The sequence below is a fragment of the Myotis lucifugus genome, unplaced genomic scaffold, assembly GCF_000147115.1.
Source record: "Myotis lucifugus unplaced genomic scaffold, Myoluc2.0 scaffold_418, whole genome shotgun sequence".
Lineage (NCBI taxonomy): Eukaryota > Metazoa > Chordata > Mammalia > Chiroptera > Vespertilionidae > Myotis > Myotis lucifugus.
Window position 1 is genome coordinate 586,877 of NW_005871466.1, and position 14,909 is coordinate 601,785.

The window sequence follows — 14,909 nt, forward strand, 5'->3', positions numbered from 1 at the left end:
GCAACTTGCTTTTCTCCTTTGGTGGGATTCATCTCTGTTCATATACATAACTGCTGTGTATTCATTTTTCACTTCTGGATTGAGATTTTTTTTATTTTTATTCCATGCTTCTCCTTTGGTAGTTACACATTCTATCTGCATTGTTTTTGTGTCTACTCTAGAAATATTAGCATAAATATATATCTAAAACGGAACATGAATCAATAATTCATTTTACTCTGTATGATAACCATGTCAAATGCTTCCCTTAGGACTGCCCTGCCTCCTGCCTCACATGCTCTTATTGTACATTGTCTCAGTCCTTTGGGAGCCCCCGAAATCGGACATTATTGTTAGTCTGCTTTCTTGCAGTCCATGTTTGTCCATTCCCTCTTAGGCCTCAGATTTTCCTTCTGGAAACTTCCTTCCTGAGTCTTTAGAGTTAACTGGTTGGCATCTTTTGCTGGTACAAAAACCTCAGTTTTATTTTTCACAAATTTGCCCCCTACTTTGAAAGATAGTTTTACTTTTGTATGGAATTTTATATATGTGCTTGCTCATAATTTAAAATCTCTTACTCTCAGTTATGGTTAAAACCATGCCAGTGCATTTAAGGTATGTACATGTCAACTTTACTGGGTAATGCTGAGTGTTTTTCTAAACGATGGCACCAATTCATGCTTCCTTTAGTAAAAGTCACGAAGTCCCTGTTGCTGTAGTCTTTTGCTTGTTGTTGTTTTTTTACACCAGATTTATGATCAGATTTAAAACATTCCTAATATAGTAGGTGAGAAATATCTTAATATTGTTGTAGATATCATTTTTTTGATGGTCTCTGAGATTGAATAACTTTTTTAACAAAATATATTTTTATTGATTTCAGAGAGGAAGGGGGGGGGGAGAAAGAGAGAGAGAGAGAGAGAGAGAGAGAGAGAGAGAGAGAGAGAGAGAGAAAGAGAGAGAGAGAAAGAGAGAGAGAAAGAAACATCAGTGATGAGAGAGAATCATTGATCAACTGCTTCCTGCACACCCCCTACTGGGGATTGAGCTTGCAACCCCTGCTTGTACCCTGACCAGGAATTGAATCCATGACTTTCTGGTTCATAGGTCGATGACGCTCAGCCACAGAGCCACACTGGCTGGGCAGATTGAACACCTTTTAAATCTTTTTTTTCTCTAACTTTATATTCCACTATATTTTGCCTTTATGCTTAGATGTCTCTTCATAGTTTAAAACTGTTTTGTCGACAAATCTAGTCTGGTAATTTTTGTTTTTCTGCTGGGGACTTTACATGTTTTATAATCATTGCTTATTGATAATTTATAACTATTGATGTGTTTGGAGATATTTCTTTTTTTAAAATATATTTTTATTGACTTCAGAGAGGGAGAGAGAGAGAGAAACATCAATGATGAGAGGTTATCATTGATCACCTGCTTCCTGCACGCCCCACACTGGGGATCGAGATTGCAACCTGGCATGTACCCGGACCGGGAGTCGAACCAGCACCTCCTGGTTCATAGGTTGATGCTCAACCACTGAGCCACACCGGCCAGGCTGGAGATATTTCTATCATTTTATTTTATACTCATTATTTGTTAAATCCTTTCCTCCCCTCCATGTTTGTTTTCTACTTTCAATTTTTCAGCTGAGAAACTTGGTGCAGTTTTGATCCTTTGTAAAAAATGTCCTTTTCCCGCATCGATTTTTGTGCTTTCCTTTATCCTTTTCTATATTTCACCACACAAAGTTATTTTGGAAATAGTTTATTAGACCACAAGGAGTTTTTAAAAAATGGCTCAATACATTTAAGAAAATAGATTTAATTTTTAAGGACAGTTTTAGGTTTATAGAAGTGCGCAGAAAGTACAGTTCCCATGTACCCCTCCCTGCAAGAAGTCTTACTTAAAAAATTTCAGGTAAACAAAACGGATGTGAGTTTAGTTTGTAATTTTTTAATTCAAGGCCCTTCTGAAAAATTGATCTCTGCATGGATCTCTTCCTTGTGCTTTGCATTTCTGTTTTTTGAACTGTCATTCTTAACAAATGCTCAAACTTCACAACTGTCTATTATTGGAAACTAGTGGCCCAGTGCACGAAATTTGTGCACGGGGAGGGTGTCCCTCAGCCCGGCCTGCACCCTCTCTAATCTGGGACATCCCTCTCACAATCCTGGACTGCTGGCTCCTAACCGCTCACCTGCCTGCCTGCGTGATTGCCCCTAACTGCCCCCTGCCTGCCTGATCACCCCTAACCGCCTCTGCCTGCCGGCCTGATCGCCCCTCACTGCCCCCCCTGCCGACCTGGTCACCCCTAACTGATCCCCCTGCCGGCTGGGTTGCCCCACACAGCCTGTTCGGTTGTCCGTTCGGTTGCGATAGTTGCTTAGGCTTTTATATAGATAGATTCTGTATACTACTGTAAATTCTTCAGTTGCAGAGTGGTAAAAATAAACAACAATAAAAACAATATCTTTAGGTATTTATTAGGAAGTTTTATTTATGGTAATTATGATATGTAATTCCTCCTCACTCCAAATGTTCAAGTCTTTGTAAAACCTAAATTTAGCTAAACAGTCATACCTGTTGACACTCTGTATGTAATTATCAGCTGTAAATGTATCCGACTGTACTTACAATGTAGGAGGGATGATGTCATTTAATTATTATGCCCATTTTGAGTTGCTGTGATGATTATTAGCTATGTAGTTGCAAACTCTTGATGTTTTTCTTTGTTTTGCCTATAATGTCCTATTGCTACACAAATTTACCCTGACAATTACCTGCATGACATTTCAGTCTTTATAATACCGGATGATTTTCCTCTAAAACCTTTTGACACAAGATACTAAATAAGAACTGCATTCTATATGCTCTGTATTTAGGATATTATCTGTTTGGTTGTCCAATTTACATTCATACTCTAGCATATGTTTTCCTGTAACATGTCCAGATGAGGGCGTTACCACCCTTTGCTCATTTGATTTGTAAAATGATATCTCTTTGCTTTAATTTCCATTTCTAAAATTGTTAGTGAGGTTGAATATTTTGTGTTTAAAGTCCATTTCATTTTTTAAAATTGCTGGTCATATTATTTATTATTCTTTGTTTTTCTATTGAGAATATGATTGTTTTTTCTCTTTAAAAAACACTACTGTATTAGTAATATTTTTAAGAAAAATTATTTAATATTATTCAGTAAGTGACATATTTTAGGTGGCTTAAAGGGCAAGTCATATTCTGACCATAGAACAGTAATGTAGTGACTTAATTTTTGTTGTGTAGGTATGTATTGTATATACATATGTTCATACACAAGATAGATGTCAAATTATTGAACAGAATAGTCACAGGGACTTTTTTTTTTTAATAATCTGAATGATTGGCACAATTTTTCAGTTTCCTAGTGGTTTGGTATTATGTGGTCTCCTAATGGTTAGAAGTATCACAGGTTGAAAATCAGGTCATAGGCTTTAATCACAGAGGCATTTCTAACTATTATTATAAACAAACCCCAAACACCATAAACTATTCCTTTATTTTTGCATATGACTCCTAAGGACTGTCGTGAGATACATTATTTTGGAAGGTTTGCTATATAGAGTGGGATTAGAAATAATCCCTGAACTACTAGAGCATAAAAGATAAAGCGCTCTCCCAGTGGTTCCCAAGGAAAAACATCTTTTAACCCTTCCCCCACTATAAATTATAGATGAATGTATGCTCTTTATAAAGAACTCACCAGGAGTCGAAAGGCCCTTCCTTGGCCCTCGGTTTTCCTTCATGCCTCCAGAGGAGAGCACTGTTACCAGTTTAGTGCCTGTCATTCTGTTTTGCTGTGTGTTTTTGGTGTGTAAACACACATGGTTATAAAGCACAAATGCTTATTTATACATGCATGTACACTTACAGAACTTTCATGGAATCATGTATATTCTGTAGTGCACTTTTTCTCATTAAACTATGTCTTAGAGGTCTGTCTTTATTAGTACAAATAGGACTTCCTTATTGTTTGTAGTGGTCAGAGACTGAAAATCATTGAATGGCTAGCACATACTTTGTTTCAGTATCCCCTCAACCAGCTTTTATGTTGTTCGTTCTATAGTGAACGTCCTCATATATATATTATCTAGATATTTATGCACGTGAAGTTGGGTAGAGTTCTAGACATGAAACTGACAGAGCAAATGATGTGAATATCTTATATTTGATACGTATTGCTAATTTGCCTTCCAGTATACACTACACCAGTGGTCGGCAAACTGCGGCTCTTTGGCCCCTTGAGTGTGGCTCTTCCACAAAATACCAACTTGTGCGCATGGGTCACGAAGTTTCAATTGCTCTGTACATGCGCACCCGCTCGCGAGCCGCAGTTTGCCGACCACTGCACAGTAGTCACACCCCTGCAGCTGTTATGTGTGAGTCTTTGTCTCTTCTGTGTTCCCACTGTCCCTGGGTAGTATCAGTATTTTTCATTTCCCATCTCACTGTTTGAATTCCCTGATTACTTGGTGAAGTTGAACACTTTGTCATATTTCTAGGTTGAATCATTTTGTCTACACATGGCTTATTTGAATCCTTTGTTCCTTTCTTTATTAGGTTTTCTCTGTTTACTTGTTTTTTTTCCTTTATGTTCATGAATATGTTTATTATATTTTTCATTGAAGTGATTCCTAGTAACTTGATTGTTTCATTGCATTTGAAATGATTATCATTGCTGTTTGTACAGCATGAAGTACAGGAAAGTTGTTGATGTTTTTATTACTGTGTAGATCTGACAATCTTTGAGAACTCTTCACTTTTCAGTTAATTAACCTGTGTTTTCTAATAGATGTTGGTGGTGTTATTTGCCAATGATGACAGTTTTGTCTGTTCCCTTGTGGTATTAAAAGTTCTTATTTTTTCTTTATTTACCTTAGTGACAAACATTTAGTATTAGGTTACATGGCTTACTTTTAAAGTTTGACCCCAGTCCTTGGCCAGGTGGCTTATTTGGAACATTGGCCTGTATACCAAAAAGGTTGCAGGTTTGATCCCTGGTCAGGATGCTTATGGGAGCCAACTGATCCATGTTTCTCTCTCACATTGATATTTCTCTCCCCACCCCCTTTCTCTCTCTCTAAATCAATAAACATATCCTTGGGTGAGGATTAAATAAATAAACAAGCAAACAAACAAAGTTTGACCCCATATGAAATTTTATTTTTCTGCTCAGTGGGAAGCAGAATTATATTTGCATCTTTATTTTATTTTATATTTTAAAATATGTTCTTATTGAATTTTATAGAGAGAGGAAGGGAGAGGGGTAGAGAGAATGAAACATTGATGAGAGGGAAACATCACAATCAGCTGCCTCCTGCACACCCCCTACTGAGGTTCAAATCTGCAACCCAGACATGTGCCCTGACTAAAAATCAAACTGGTGACCTCTTGGTTCCTGGGTCAACACCCAACCTTTGAGCCACACCAGCCGGGCTATAATTTGCATCTTTAGAATGGTTAGGTAGCTATCTCAATTCTTGTTATTAAGTGTGTATTTTCCTCCCGAGTTGTAGAACCATTGTGTTCATTCAGCAAAGCCTGTTTTGAGTGTCTGTGATACGGCTGGTACTGTTAGGCATTGGAAGTGGGGTAGTGAATAGAACGGAGTTCTAACACTCATGGAGATTTCATTCCAGTTGAAGAGACAGGTTGATAAAACAATAGGGAAATATGCACAGGCTTTAAGTGGACCATCTTCGGTGTGTTTACGAAAGGGCAGTGCAGCAGGGCCATGGTGTGGAAGGAGGAGTGTGCTCATACAGACCTCGGAGGGAGCCAGGACAGCCACATCACGTAGGCCGTGGAGGAGTTTTTCTAGGTGTGATGAGTAGCCACTGAGAGGAAGGACGAGTGACCTGATTTAATTTAAGGTTTTAAATTATCATTAATAATTGTTCGGAGAGCCTGTAGGCCAGTGAGAGTGGAAAGGGAGGCCACAAATTGCAGTATTGTCAGTGGTTAAGAATGCATTGCTATGGAGCTAGAGCCATTAAATTTGGGCATAGCCATTATCTTCTCTGAGCTTCACTTTTTCATATGTAAATAGAGATGGTAATACGAGTGTCCCTTACATACTAAATACTCAGTAAAGGTGAGTTACATAATTCCCAGTTGTAATAGTAACAAAAACCCATGGTGACATTAGGCTGTTGACAGTGTAACACAGTGTAACTGGAACATGTCTTGAAGGTAGAGCTGACAGGATTTGCTGATGTGATATATGAGGCATGAGAGAGAGGAATCGAAAATTATGAAGCCGAGCTACTTGGGTGATTGGTGTCACTCTTTACTGAGATAGGAAACACTGGAGAAAGAGCAAGTGTGGAATCAGATTTGGTTTTTGACATGTTAACTTTGAAATGCTTGTTTGAATCCAAGTGGAGCTGTTGGGTAGACAGTTAAATATGAGTTAACAGTGGACAGGTAGGGAGTGGAGGAATTTGGGTCAATAACAGCATAAATGTCAAGAGACTGGGTGAGATTGCCCAGGGAATGAGCCTTTGTGTGTGGAGAAGAGACTTTGTGCCCGAGCCCTGGGCACTCTACCATTTAGGGGTCAATAAAGAGGAAGCGGAACCAGCAGAAGGAAAAATATGGGCGAAGTTTTAGGAGAGTGTTATGTCCAAAGAAGCCAACGAGAGAACGATCACTTGTCTCATGGGCATGTGACAGATGCTGTCTGCCTGTACTGTGTGTGCAGCACCAAGCAGTCACCCTGGGACCTTGCTGGACATCTGTTAGTTCACTTCTGAAAGTCTTGTTGTACTGATTAGGGTCAGGCCCACCCATGGGCAGGTTGCAGATCAGCTCAGGCGCTCACACCTCCTCTGCACGCTCTTCTAGGTTTCAAACTGCATTGAGTTCATTCAGTACAGGGGATACTGGAGAGGTAAAACAGTGAAGTCAGTGACATTTTGGCAATACTTTGCATTTTGGTGTTTGTTCCCGATCAACCTGCTGTTAGGATTTTTTTTTCCTTTCTAAAATATATTTTTATTGATTTCAGAGAGGAAGGGAGAGGGAGAGATATAGAAACATCAATGGTGAGAGAGAATCATTGATTGGCTGCTTCCTGCATGCTCCCTACTGGGGATTGAGCTGCAACCTGGGCATATGTTCTGCCGGGAATTGAACCGTGATCTCATGGTTCATAGGTCGACACTCAACCACTGAGCCACACCGGCTGGGCGTGTTAGGTATTTTTAACCCATTGTATGGCATAAGCATCTGTAGATGCAAGCAGTGGACCTTCCCCACATGCCACGTGCGCCTATAAAAAAAATGTTTTCCCTAAGTGGCAGCCTTGACCAACTTTAAAATTATTTTTCGTGAGAATTTTCAGCTGAAAACATTGAAGAACATCTGAATTGTGAGTAATATATTTATTTTTATAATATTCATTGCAAACTGACTTTTTAAATTAAATTCAAAATATTGTGGCGTGTGGAGATGGTTTGCGTTTTGGATGCATGGTAGTTAACTGGTTAAGGAAATTCTAAATAGTTGTTCCATATATTATTTTTATGTTTTACATTTGCATTCAGTGAGTGGCATATTTCTAAATCATATATAGAACTGGAGCCCTTTGCTTGAGATTTTTTGTATGTTTTTAGTGAAAAAACAGGCTGTAATTTTTTTTCTTGCATTTTTCTTAGTTTGATTTGGTATGATAATTTTAATATTGGGAAAATGGGTGGTAGAATGCCCTTTTTTAAATTCTGTGAAACAGGATTTTTGTTAATGATGGATGTTGATTATGTCTTTGATTTTGCTGTCAGCGTAATGCCTACTTCATAGAATGAGTTAGGAAGTATTCCTTCCTCCAGTACATCCTGAAGATAGTATAGGATTAGTATTATTTCTTAAATGTTTAATAGAATTAATCAGTAAAGCCACCTGTAGCTGTTTGTCCTTTTTCACTTGTCCTTTAATTTTGGATAGATTTTTTTTTTTTTGCTATGTCTTTAAGGTCAGTTATCTTTATTTTGCTGTTTCTAATCAGATGTTAATCTTTCAAAGTGAAATTTTTATTAGATGTTATCTTTTTGTTGTTGAGTGGAAGGTAGGAAAAGAGGAAGAGAGGGAGAGAGAAATATTGATGTGAGAGAGACATCAATTGATTGCCTCCTGCATGCACCCCCACTTGGGAGGGAGCGAACCCAAAACCCAGGTATGTGCCCTTGACTGGGAATTGAATCTGAGACCCTTAGGTGTGAGGGCTGATGCTCTAACCATCTAGCCACACTGGCCAATGCTGAGGTTATCTTTTAATGTACCTCTATGAGTTCCATTTTGTTTATATTTAATACCTTCTATTTCTCTCATATTCATTTCCTATTACATTCTTGAGCGTATGAGGCATATTGATATAGTTGGTTTAATGTCCAGTCTTGTCCCTTTTATCAGTTTTGTTGTTTTCTGTTTCTATTCTTTGATTTTTATTCTGATTATGACTGGCATTTTTTTTTTTTTTGCTTCTTTGTAAAATTTTATTGGATGCCTCATATTGTGATTTTGTGGTTGCTAACAGCTAGATTTTATTGTAATGCTTTCATAAGTGTTGAACTTTTTTTCTTGCCTGTCAGGGAAGTTAGTTGTGGATCATTTGGGTTCTGTTGAGACTTGTCAGCTCTTTTAGGTCTAGAATAGCATTTGTTAGCCCTACTCCTGAAGATGCGTTCCACTGTGGTCTCTACTGAATGCATAGTCAATGAGGTCTTTCTTAGCACTCTGTGAACTTTGGGGCTTGCTTGTATTGCAACTCTCCTATAATTGTCCTTTTTCTGAAGGTGTTCTTGTTCAGCCTTGCGGGGTTTTACAGCACAATTATGCAGGTGGTATGCAGATAAAAACTCACGGGTAACCTCATGCAGGGTTCTGGAGAGCTCTTTCCACTACACAGCACAGCAATTCTGTCCCATAACTTGTAACCTCTTTTAGCCTCCTGGACTGATGATTTGTCTCCCCCTTTCAGCACAACTGCCCGTCTCGGAGTGCCACTCTCTGGTGCAGTTTAAATTAACTCCATGCAGACAGCTTTTGTGATAGCAGAGTTCGCCTTGTTTATTTCCCTTTGTTCAGGGACTCCAGTCCTGTCCCTGCCTGTTGTCCAGTGTCTGATAATGGCTGTTTCTTATATTTTGTCTGGTTTTCTTGTTGATGGCTTGAGGGTAATTTTGAATATTCTTACTTCCATGTAACTTTAAGTAAAAGTCTCCTATATTATTTTAGGAACTCAGATTAGTTTTAATTTATAAGATTAATATGGACATTAAGTCTTTGAAATCTCATATTTAGTTCTGCCTCTTTCTCCCCTCCCCTCATGAAATTTGAAATGATGCTGTTTTGGCTGTTTGACCTTGTGTGTGATATTGACAAATTTCTAATATTAAATCATGCTTGTATTTTGTTATATTTACTCATATTTTCAGGTTTTTGAAAATACGTTTTTGTTGATTTGTGAGAGAGGAACGGAGAGGGAGAGAAACGTCTATGATTGTTTGTCTCCTACACCCCCCTACTGGGGATGGAGCCCACAACCTGGGTATGTGCCTTGATGGGGAATCGAACCCCAGGGACCATGTGGTGCATGGGATGATGCTCAACCAATTGAGCCACCCTGGCTAGGGCAATACTTTTTTTAATCTATATATTTTTTGCTATATTTATTAGGGTTTTGGTTCAGGTGTTTCTTTTTAATTGTATTTTTGGGGTAGAGATGACCTTTTGACAGTGTGCAATAATTCATTTATAAAACCATTGGGACTTGGAACACTTTAACTCTTAAAAATTCTTATTTAAAAATTATATCTTCTTTATTTGTTTTAATTGTTGAGTGTACTAAATAAGATTTAAATGGATTTCCTACTGTTTAAAACAGCCTTTTGCTTTATTTTTCCATATCAATGCTTTATTTCTTATTTTTTTATTCTTTTAATGCTTCTCAACTAAATACTGAGTTCATTTGTATTTTTTCTTTTTAAGTAATAATTTAATGTGCTGAAATCTGAATACTGCTTTGCCAGTTTCTAAGTTTTTAAGATATGTAATGTCATGTTTTTGTTCCAATTTTTTGACTCATTTCTATCCCTTATTTACGAGACATGAAAAAATTTAAAGACACTAGTTTTTTTTAATTGCTTGGGTCAAAGAATCCCATTTTACCACAACACTTTTAAAAAATGTTTTTATTGATTTTTAAAAGAGAGAGGAAGGGGGAGGGAGAAAGGAGAGAGAGAGAGAAACATCCATGAGAGAGAAACATCAACATCGACCAGCTGCCTCCTATACCACCTCTACCTCTCACTGGTGATCAAGCCCGAAACCTGGGCATGTTCCTTGACTGGGAATCGAACCAGCGACCTTTTGGTGCATGAGTGGATGCGCAACCACTGAGCAACCCAGTCGGGATACCACAGCTCTTATGTTTACTTCACTGAAGTGTTTATAAGTTAAATTTTATCACACCTGCAAGGTTGATATGACTAAATCTTGCTTACTACTTAGAATTTTTTCTCTCTGAGTGGTTGACAGGGTGTGCATTGCTTTCTTAAAAATATACCTGTCGGGGCATCACTCCTTAATATTAGATGTAGTGGTATAACCTGGTGTATGAACTTTGAAAGGAACCCATTAGGTCAGCAGTTCTCAACCTGTGGGTCGCGACCCCTTTGGGGGTCGAACGACCCTTTCACAGGGGTCGCCTAAGACTGTCGGAAAACACATATATAATTACATATTGTTTACAGTAGCAAAATTACAGTTATGAAGTAGCAACGAAAATAATTTTATGGTTGGGGGTCACCACAACATGAGGAACTGTATTAAAGGGTCGCGGCATTAGGAAGGTTGAGAACCACTGCATTAGGTGATCAGAGACCAAGACTGTAGACAGAGGGCAGCATCAGAAGATTAGCTAAACCAGGGACAAAGCCTAAAATGCAGAGTAATTGAGAAAGTGAGTTATGATGGCACAGACTTAGTAATCAGGGCCTGTCCTCACGTGCAGGTAAAAGGCACATCAGGATTTGAGGGGGAAATGACTGTAAAGTATTATATTACTATTTAATATAGTAAAATGTTAGAAATGTTTATTTTGTGTACCTACAATTGGTGCTTTACATTGAGTTTAATTCTAAGCCTTAAAATTTAATATTTAACTATATATATTTATTTCTTTGTAGGCCTCGAAGTAGAGGAAAAACTACAGTGGAAGATGAGGACAGCATGGATGGTCTGGAGACAGCAGAAACAGAAAATATTGTGGAAACAGGTATTGGAACTTAATAAAAATCATGAAAATGCACGTAATAATTTGCACAATTAGCATTTGTCTGTATACTGATTTCTGAAATTTTCTGTACTGAAATAATTTGAGAAGTCGAGATGAAGTGAAAAAACGGATTACTCTTTTTTCCCTACAGTCCTGATTTAGTAGAAATTATTTAATATCTGTAGAGAAATGTTTTTATTAAAGGAAATTAAAACTGGAATAAAGAGTAAGTCTAGGCCACTAGGATGACAGCTCATAGTATATTTCTGGGTTATGAACCTGTAGTGTTTGTTTAAAGCTGATTGTGTTATTGTGTGTGGTGGGGGGAGTAAAAGTTCCATAGTGAGTAAGATTGTGCAGTGCTAGGTTACACGAGACCAAATGTATTCTAGTCTGTCTGCTGGACTGTTAGGTGTCTGCAAAAGGTAGAATAGAGTAGGTTGCCCAAAGTAGTTTCCAAAATTTACACAAGGTTGGTGGTTTTATAAGTTGTCAAAGGGATGAGGTTCCATGCTGTATTCAGAGGATGTTTGTGTGAGATGGTTTCTCACTGGCAATGTTTTTAGCAGACGTTGAATAGAATTTAGATACAGTGTCAGGCTTTTTCTCTGAAATTGAATGCCTTCTTGATGCTTATAGAATGTCATGCAGTTTTTAGAGAAAAGTTAAAGAGTGCTATATCTTTTAAAATACGATTTTCCATACAATATTTTTGGTGTCAAATGTGTTGCTATTATATAGTTACAATTCTTGGAAAGCTTTCAAATATTCTGCAATTCTCATTTTTTTCCCCAGCTGGCTCTGGTTAGGTAGAGTGACAGAAGTGAAGCTTGGATCATCAGAATTCTGCATTTCACTTTTTGATGGACATTTATCACCATATTACTTTAAACTTGGATTTATATACGTTTTCCACTAGTTATTTTTTGTATGACTTTTCCCCCTTAATTTTTTCTGTACTGTATACAGTTACTTCCTAGGTGAAAATCTTCGAAGTTCTAAGTGACATTTCAGAGTGGCCCACAGGCCCCTTGGGTTGCACTGATTAGCAGCCTTCTGAGAACTCGCCCGCATTCTCTGACACTTGAGCACCTGCCTTCCTACTCTCCTCTGCTTTTCCCATTGCCAATTTTATTTAATTTTTTAATTTTTTTAAAATTTTTTTATTGATTTCAGAGAGGAAGAGAGATATAGAAACATCAGTGATGAGAGAGAATCCTTGATCAGCTGCCTCCTCCAAGCCCCACACTGGGGATAGAACTCACAACCCATGTAGGTGCCCTTGACCAGAATCGAACCTGGGACCTTTCAGACTGCAGGCCGACGCTCTATCCACTGAGCCAAACCAGCCAGGGCATGGCTCCATGATTAGAGCGTCGGCCTAGGGACCGAAGGGTTGTGTTCGATCCCTAGCCCTGGTTGGGGTGTGTGCAAGAGGCAACCAATTGATATCTCTCTCTCTCTCTCTCTCTCTCTCTCTCTCTCTCTCTCTCTCTCCCTCCCCCTCCCCCCACTCCCTTCTACTCTCTCTAAAAAAATCAGTGGAAAAATAAAAAAGATGATAATGGAGCCATGGCAGGGTATGACTCAGTTGGTTGAGCATTGTCCCCTGCACCAAGAGGGGGCTGGTTTGATTCCCAGTCAGGGCATGTTCCTGGGTTGTGAGCTTGATCCCTGGTAGGGGGAGTGCAGGACGTAGCCAGATCGTGTTTTTTTTTTTTTAATTTTTATTGTTTTTATTGATTTTAGAGAGTGAGGAAGGGAGAGGGAGAGAGAAATAGAAACATTGATGAGAAACATCAACATCTTTTGGCTGTTTCCTGCACGTACCCTGCTGGGGATCAAGCCTGCAACCCAGGCATGTGCCCTGACTAGGAATCAAACAGGTGACCTCTTGATGCATGGTTCCATGCTTAACCACTGAGCACACTGGCCGGACTGGATTGATGTTCTGCTCTTACATTGATCTCTCTCTCTCCTCAAATCTCTCCGCCCTCTCCCTTCCTCCTTCTAAAAATCAATTAAAAAATCTTAAGAAATAAAAATACAATCATGGGCCACATAACAGTGTTTTTGACAATGACACACGGCACATACAACAGTGGTCTCAGTATTATACTGTAGCTGAAAAATTCCTATTGTTTAGTGATGTCAGGGCCGTCATAATGTTGTAGTGCAACAATTACTCGAATGTTGGGGTGATGTGATATGAACACACCTACTGTGCCGTCGGTCGAATGAAAGTATGCACATACAGTTACAGTAGTAGGCTCCACCCCCCAGGTTGGTGTAGGTGCACTCCGTGAGCTCACACAGTGAAGATGTTGCCTACGCACGCATTTCTCTTGTGCGTTGTTAGGCAGCATGGGATTACTGTATGAAGCCCAGTGGAAAGTCCTCTGGGTTTTACTTTCACAATATAGCCTCAGTTACAACACTGTCACCTCCTTCACTGCTGTCCCTCCAGTACTTGCCATCACCACTTCTCACATGGAGGGCTGTAAGAACTTCCTAACTGCTCTCACAGCTTTTACTATAGCCCCAATCTAGTCTTGTTCTTCACATAATAGCCAGAGTGATCTTTTCAAACCCAAAGTAAGAGTCTTCTCCTTCTCTTCTGTCAGCCATCCAAAGCTTCCAGTGATACTTAAAATAAAATCCAAAGTCCCTACCATGATCTTCATGCTCTACTAACCTGCCTGTCCAACCACATCTTCCAGTCTTGCTCCCTGGGCCACACCCACATTGGTCTCCTTGCTATTCTGAGAGTGCACCAAGCATAGTCCTTTCTCAGGCATTTGACTTTTGTCTTCTGTGCTTGGAACATCACCACAAAACTAATATTTTGAAACTTAATTTTTTCTTACCTGAAGCCTCACAAATAAACTTATCTCCTCACACTATCTCCTATGGGATGTCAAGGCAAATACAGTTTAGTGAAAGATTTTAACAGCCGCAGGATGATCTGTTTCTCATCCTGGCCTTTTATACTAAAGTTAAATAAAGCCAAATGCGTTAGTTTTTGCTCTGTCTTTGTCCTTGGCCTTTGCCCAGTTCTTTTAGTGAACACACAGGACAAGGAGAATAGTAAAGAAAAGGACAAAGAACTATTGTTACAACTACCAACCTGCAAAGAAACCCAAGCAAAGGGAAGAGTTCCGTACATTTCCAGTCAATTTGCTCGAGTTGGCTGCAAGGCTTGAACTTCTCTGCATGTCTCAAGGCCCTGGGTTTATTGGAAGGCCTCTTATTCCTGTAAAATCCATGTCTTGACACATTTCTTTAATGATTTGTAGTAATAGAAGAGTATTTATGAAAATGAGCACTCTATAGGGGGTGTGTGGGGTGTGAGTGTTGAGAATGCTGTCTTACTAGTGGTTATTGGGAAAGTAGCAAGACATCCATCCCATGGATCAATTTGTTATGTTTAATTGGTAAGAAAATCCAGTCTTTCTATTGGAGGTGGTGGCTGTTACCAGTCTCTGCACTTTCCTTTATGAATACAAAAACTTGGATGCAGTGCTAGTTACTTAAGAAGAGGAATTCCACTTTTCTTTGAGAATCATTATATAATTAGGGCTTCATAAACTTGTTTTAGTTATAATTGGTTAATTAT

General features: G+C 38.8%; 1 protein-coding gene across 3 annotated transcripts in view; it reads left to right on the top strand.

Moving 5' to 3' along the window:
- Positions 1 to 14,909, top strand: part of KMT2C (lysine methyltransferase 2C) — a 248,324-nt gene that overhangs the window by 59,206 nt on the left and 174,209 nt on the right. For all 3 annotated transcript variants that reach the window (XM_023743909.1, XM_023743910.1, XM_023743911.1), the window contains exon 3: positions 11,205 to 11,293. In XM_023743909.1, the coding sequence (XP_023599677.1) occupies positions 11,205 to 11,293 (89 nt within the window). The remainder of the gene's footprint in view (positions 1 to 11,204; positions 11,294 to 14,909) is intronic.